The 7,500-nt window shown below is 40.2% G+C and overlaps 1 protein-coding gene across 1 annotated transcript in view; it reads left to right on the top strand.

The window, feature by feature from the left end:
* Positions 1–7,500, top strand: part of POLR3B (polymerase (RNA) III (DNA directed) polypeptide B) — a 108,320-nt gene that overhangs the window by 32,504 nt on the left and 68,316 nt on the right. Inside the window, exon 12 of the mRNA XM_014536008.1 lies at positions 908–1,042. Coding sequence (XP_014391494.1) covers positions 908–1,042 — 135 coding nt within the window. The remainder of the gene's footprint in view (positions 1–907; positions 1,043–7,500) is intronic.

The following is a 7,500-nucleotide window of genomic DNA, read 5'->3' as shown; positions in this document are numbered from 1 at the left end:
CGATTGAAACTTCGTGGCCCATGCACAGAAGTCGGTATTTTGTGGAAGAGCTGGTATTTTGTGGAAGAGCCACACTCAAGGTGCCAAAGAGCCGCATGTGGCTCGCAAGCCGCGGTTTGCCGACCACGGACTTAACCAGTTATGATTTAACTTACTGATTGAGCCAGATTTATTCATATGGATTTCATGGTTTGTACTAGAGAAGATTGAATAGAACATTTGTGGTGGATTCATTAATCCAATAAATAATTGAGTGCCAGACGATGTTTTAGTACTATTCCTGTTATCTATTATTGCATAACAAACATTTCCTAAACTTAATGGCTCAACATAACTGTTTATTGCTATCTCTCATGGTGGTTTGACTGGGCTCAACAGTGGGAGAAGGGCTTTCTCATCATGGGTCTCATAAAGTTGCAGACAGATAGCAGCTGAGGCTGGAGTTATTTGAAAACAATTGGGCTGGACATCTAAAATGTCTTTACTCATACTTCTGTCTCCTCAGAGCTTTTCCAAAAAGTCCCCTTTTCCCCAACAGTGTCCTGGACTTCTCATGTGGTACTTCAGGACTCTAAGAGGAAGTAGAAACTGCTAGTTTACAGGCCAACACAAGGAGATGATGGATTCTACCTCTAATGAAGGAGTAACACGAAACATTATAGAAAGGGAAGGAGTTGATAGTGGTTATCTTTAAAGAAAAGCTACTATAGATACTGAATACAAACATGAAAAGTCATCATCTCAGCTCTCAGGAAGTTTATAGACTAGTTGAATTTCTTTGAATAGCAAGAACCACAGCAATTCATTTTTTTCTTATTTAAATATTATAGCATTGGTTCTTTTCTTGAGGCATCTTAAATTATAATATACATTGTCTCAAAATTTTTCTCTAATTTCTGAATTACAGGTTAAAGAATTCAATTTCCGAGCCAAATGTATCTATACTGCAGTGATGGTAAGAAGGGTAATTCTGGCCCAAGGAGATAATAAAGTTGATGACAGAGACTATTATGGTAACAAGCGATTGGAGTTGGCAGGACAGGTAATTTAATTATTTTATGTCAGAAATCTTATTTTCTTTAATAAAAATTAATTTGGTATTAATTTTAAATAGGAAGAGATAGTTGAATGGAATATACGTTCATATATAAACATTTCACATATGACTTCCTATCTCTTAAGAATTTCTTTAACTGAAAATCCCTCTAATATTAACTACAACAATCAAGGCTTAACTAGAACAAGACTGTGCACAAAGACCACAAGGGGGTGCACCAAGAAAGCATAAAAAATGCGGAGACAAAAAAACATGACAGAAATGGAGGATATAGAGCTAAAAAACGCAATTTTGAGGGCTTGCAATAAACTTCTGGAGAGCCTCACGAAAACTAATGAGACCCTCGATGCTATGATAAAGAAACAACTAGAAATTAAGCATACACGGACTGAAATAAAGAATATTATACAGACACCCAATAGCAGACCAGAGGAGCCCAAGAATCAAGCCAAAGATTTGAAATGCGAAGAAGCAAAAAACACCCAACCGGAAAAGCAAAATGAAAAAAGAATCCGAAAATACGAAGATAGTGTAAGGAGCCTCTGGGACAGCTTCAAGCGTACCAACATCAGAATAATAGGGGTGCCAGAAGATGAGAGACAGCAAGATATTGAAAACCTATTTGAAGAAATAATGGCAGAAAACTTCCCCCACCTGGTGAAAGAAATGGACTTACAGGTCCAAGAAGAGCAGAGAACCCCAAACAAAAGGAATCCAAAGAGGACCACACCAAGACACATCATAATTAAAATGCCAAGAGCAAAAGACAAAGAGAGAATCTTAAAAGCAGCAAGAGAAAGAGACTCAATTACCTACAAGGGAATACCCATACGACTGTCAGCTGATTTCTCAACAGAAACTTTGCAGGCCAGAAGGGAATGGCAAGAAATATTCAAAGTGATGAATACCAAGAACCTACAACCAAGATTACTTTATCCAGCAAAGCTATCATTCAGAATTGAAGGTCAGATAAAGAGCTTCACAGATAAGGAAAAGCTAAAGGAGTTCATCACCACTAAACCAGTATTATACGAAATGCTGAAAGGTATCCTTTAAGAGGAGGAAGAAGAAAAAGGTAAAGATACAAATTGTGAACAACAAACATGCATCTATCAACAAGTGAATCTAAGAATCAAGTGAATAAATAATCTGATGTACAGAAAAAAAAAAAAAAGAATTTCTTTAACTATGAAAACTCTATCTTAATTCTTTAAATATGTTACTAGTATATTACTTATATCTTTTGTTGAGATGTTTACCCTCATTCTATGTAATGTAGGAAGTGAAGTATGACTTTAAGTTATTTATTTAGTTATTTATTTTAATCTTCACTTAAGGACCTGCTCACTGACTTTAGAGAGGGGAACGGGGAGCAGAGAGAGAGAGATAATCAATCACTTGCCCTCTGCACACGCCCCTACTGGGGATCGAACCTGCAGAGCCACACTGGCCAGAGCAGTAATATTTATTATTGATCAGCTGCCATATGCCAGGCATAGTCCTAGGAATTGGGAATACAGAAGGAATAAGACAAAGTTCCCTTTTCCCTTAGTCCTTAGTTATTGAGAGAGGTGGACCATAAACAAGTAAACAATCCCCTAACTTTTGGTGGCATAATAGAAGTGGGTTAGTGAGAATGTCTCTAATCTCATTTTAAGTCTTAGCTATCTTATTCTGAGAGTACGTACCCCTTTCAACTGGATAGTAAATATCTAAAAGTCTTCAAAACTTCATGTTTCAGCCTAGCTGGTCTGGCTCAGTGGTTGAGCATTGACCTATGAACCAGGAGGTCACGGTTGATTCCCAGGCAGGGCACATGCCTGGGTTTTGGGCTCTATCCCCGATAGTTTGTGCAGGGCACAGCTGATTGATGATTCTCCCTTATCATTGATGTTTTATTTCTCTCTCCCTCTCCCTACCTCTCTCTGAAATCAATAAAAACATATTAAAACAAACAAACAAATAAAAACACCTTCATGTTTCAGCACTTAAATCAGAAATTGCCTTTAAATCAAAGAGCTAGAATATGCCAGAATATAGACTTGGCTGCTTCAGGGTGCCCAAGCAGGCCAGTGCACCAGCCACCATGGGTGCATAGAAGTCAGAGGCCAGGGCTCGACCACACACGAAGGCCTTGAGTTGTCATAGGCCGTGAAGTAGATGGCAGTTGCTGGCACAGTCATCACCAGGTGAAGCGAGTGGGGTCCTGAACGCAGGTGGCACAGCGGGCACCATTGCAGTACAGGAGGCACTTCCCTGTGGGTTGGAGGGAGGAGGGCAATTTGGCGTAAGAGGCTCCGGAGTCCGGAGGGAGGCATCAGCTCAGTGGTCACTGCGGGGAGTTGAGACAGCAGGCGGGCCTTCACCACGTCCAGGGGGGTCATGAAAGTGGAGGTGATCACAGCCCCGGCACCTGGGGCCACCATTTGTTGGAGGGGACTGATGCCCCCAGCGTCCAGATCAGCCATCAATTCTGGCTTTAGGACGGGGTCTGCGCACGTTTACCTCACCTATGAATTATTCTTTCACTTAAATATTAATCACTAGTAAATTCTTTCACTCAGTGACAGGAACTGTGGGTTGCACTCTGAGTAAGGCAAATGTAGCTGCTTTTATTATTGTTCCTAATGTTACTCTTATTCATTCAAAAATATTTTTAATATTTTTTATTAATTTCAGAGAGGAAGGTAGAGGGAGAGAGAGACAGAAACATCAATGATGAGAGAGAACCATAGACCGGCTGCTTCCTGTCGACTGGGAATCGAACCGTGACCTCTTGGTTCATAGGTTGAAGCTCAACCACTGAGCACACAGCTTGAACCATTCAAAAAATATTTATAGTCCTAGCTGGTTTGGCTCAGTGACTAGAGCGTTGGCCTGCGGATTGAAGGGTCCCTGGTTCTATTCTGGTCAAGGGCACATGCCCGAGTTGCGGGCTCTATTCCCAGTATGGGGCGTGCAAGAGGCAGCTGATCAATGATTCTCATTGATGTTTCTATCTCTCTCTCCCTCTCCCTTCCTCTCTGAAATCAATAAAAATATTTTTTAAGCCCTAGCCAGTTTGGCTCAGTGGATAGAGCATCAGGCCTGTGAACTGAATGGTCCCGGGTTCGATTCCAGTCAGGGGCACATGCCTGAGAATATTTTCCCATTGATTTTTAGAGAGAGTGGAAGGGAGGGGGAGAGACAGAGAGAGAGAGAAACATTGATGGGAGAGAGACACATTGATTGGTTGCCTTCTGCCGGCACCCTGACCAGGGCCAGGGATAAAGCCTGCAACCAAGATTCCTTGACTGGAATCGAACCTGGGACCCTTCAGTCTGTGGGCCGACGCTCTATCCATTGAGCCAAACCGGCTAGGGCCCAACACTTCTTTTTTTCTTTTCTTTTTTTTTAAAAATATATTTTATTGATTTTTTTACAGAAAGGAAGGGAGAGAGATAGAGAGTTAGAAACATCGATGAGAGAGAAACATCGATCAGCTGCCTCTTGCACATCTCCTACTGGGGATGTGCCCGCAACCCAGGTACGTGCCCTCGACCGGAATCGAACCCCGGTACCTTTCAGTCCGCAGGCCGATGCTCTATCCACTGAGCCAAACCGGTTTCGGCTATCTTTGGTTTTAAAGAATTGCCTTCATGTGGATGTACTGGGGTACTGGGTTCGTTAAGTTCTTAAATCTGTAAATTTATGTCTTTCAGCAATTTGAGAAATTTTTAGGGTTCATTTCTTTAGCTATCTTTTTTGTACTAGTTTCTCTTCTTCTGATTCAAATTATGTTGTTAGACACTTGGATATTGAGGCTCTGTTAATTTTCTTTTCAATTTTGTTCTTCAGATTGGATAATTTCTATTGATCTACTTTCAGGTTTACTTATTTCTTATGTCATCTCTAATATCCTCTTAGATAATTGTCCAGTTTAGATAATTATTATTTTTCACTTCTAAAATTTTCATTTGGGTATTTTTATAGCTTCTGTTTTTCTACTGAGACCTCTTTGTTCATTCATTGCAATCATATTTTCATTTATATCCTTGAATTTTATAGCTACTTCAGAATCCTGGTCTGATAATTCCAACATCTCTGTCATCTTATGATCAGTCTCTTAGTTTTTTCTCTTGAGTATGGGTCATATTTTTCTGTTTCTTCATATGTCTAATAGTCTTGGATTGTATCCTAATGAACATTATGGATGATGAGTTGTAGTCTCTAGATTCTGTCCTATTCCTCTGAAGAGTGTTCTGCTTATTGTTTGTTTTAAGGCAGTTAACTTGGCTGTAAACCTCTGAGTTCTGTCTCCTTGCATCAAACAGCTGAAACATTCCATTTAGTTTTTTTTAATCGCAGTTGGGATATAAGATGCTCTTTTTGCTATTCTCATGGTTATTTGTCTTACCAATTCAAACAAGTATTTTTAATTTTTAAATGAACAGTGTTATGATTAAAAAAATAAAACAGTAAATTAAGCATTAACAAATAGCAGATATTAAAATAAAAATCACAATACAGTAAAAATGGGCGGAGGGTGGGGTGGGAGCTGGAAGGAGGGGAGTTATGGTGGGGAAAAAAGAGGAACAAATGTAATAATCTGAACAATAAAGATTTAATTTTAAAAAAAAAGAAAGTTTACAGTGAAAATGAATCTCCCAATTCTGACCTCCCTTCCCACCTGAACCATGACCCAGTTTCCTAGTTCCTCTCTCCAGTGGTGTTATGATTAAAAAAATAAAACAGTAAATTAAGCATTAACAAATAGCAGATATTAAAATAAAAATCACAATATACAGTAAAAATGCTTTTAAAAATAATATATTAGCATTAAATGAGTTGCAGACAATTATAAGAAAGTTTACAGTGAAAATGCATCTCCCAATTCTGACCTCCCTTCCCACCTGACCCATGACCCAGTTTTCTAGTTCCTCTCTCCAGTGACAAAATCACAATATACAGTAAAAATGCTTTTAAAAATAACATTAGCATTAAATGGGTTGCAGACAATTATAAGAAAGTTTACAGTGGAGGAAACCAAGATGGTGGCGCTACACTTGCCAACTGTCAGCCTGGCTTCTGGCTGAGCGGCACTGCCCCTATGGGAGCACACTGACCACCAGAGGGCAGCTCCTGCATTGAGCGTCTGCCCCCTGGTGGTCAGTGCATGTCATAGCAACTGGTCGTTCCACTGTTCAGTCAATTTGTATATTAGGGTTTTATTATATAGGATGTGTATGTGTGTTTGTGTATTAAGACTCATAAAACAAGTATTCACATGTCCCAGCTCATCTTAAGAGTTAATATAGAACTAGTACATTTGACTTCTCTGTGTACCTTCTCTGATTCTTAGCTGCTCCTCCTATCTGTTTGTCCCGGAGGCTCTGTCCAGGTGCCTGCCTATTCACCTAGTGGAAAGAAAGCAACCCTCACACATTCCTGAGCATTTATTTGAGATTAGTTGAAGCACGGGTCCTTTTCCCAGGAGCATCCCTCAGCTTGAGCTTCAGATGTGGATTTCAAGGTTTTTAAAGCATGAACTCTTAGAATCCCAACATTAAAATAGATAAAAGTTGAGCTTCTCTGGTTGAAGTGGGATGTAAGAGCTTGTTTCTCTGCCTATTCGCCCTTTCCCTGAAAACCCTGTGTGGAATTAATAAACTTTGTTCTGTCTGCTCGGTAGAACAAAATTTAGACTCTAGCAGGGGTAATGGGGTCCTTGATGATCTTGCCTCTGTATATCTTTTTATAGCCTGATCTTGTGCCAAAGTGAGCACTTGCATCGCCTTAAACACACCATGATGCTCTTTGATCTTAAGTGCCTTTGAGTTATTCCTTCTGCCCTAGTCTCCCCTCCCTTATCTCTCTTTCCCTCTCCCCCCATTCATCATTTAAAAAAATTTTTTTAATCTTTATTGTTCAGATTATTACAGATTTTCCTCTTTTTTCCCCCCGTAGCTCCCCTCCACCCAGTTCACACCCCACCCCAATGCTTCACCCCCCGACCCCCGACTGACCTTGTCCTAGGTGTAAGATTTTTTTTTTTTAAATATGTTTTATTGATTTCAGAGAAGAAGGGAGAGATAGAAACATCAATGATGAGAGAGAATCATTGATTGGCTGCCTCTTGCACGCCCCACAATGGGATCAAGCCTGCAACCCGGGTATGTGCCCTTGACCGGAATCGAACCTGGGACCCTTCAGTCCGCAGGCTGACACTCTACCCACTGAGCCAAACCGGCTAGGGCGGTGTAAGATTTTTGTCCAATCTCTTCCTGCACCGTCACACCCTCTTCCCCCCGAGAATTGTCAGTCCGCTCCCTTTCCATGCCCCTGATTCTATTCACCAGTTTATTCTGTTCATCAGATTTTTTATTCATTTGATTTTTAGATTCACTTGTTGATAGATATGTATTTGTTGTTCATAATTTTTTATCTTTACCTTTTTCTTCTTC

This window comes from Myotis brandtii, unplaced genomic scaffold (assembly GCF_000412655.1).
Source record: "Myotis brandtii unplaced genomic scaffold, ASM41265v1 scaffold155, whole genome shotgun sequence".
NCBI lineage: Eukaryota > Metazoa > Chordata > Mammalia > Chiroptera > Vespertilionidae > Myotis > Myotis brandtii.
The sequence above is the reverse complement of the archived record's forward strand: the minus strand, read 5'-3'. Positions and strand labels throughout refer to the sequence as shown.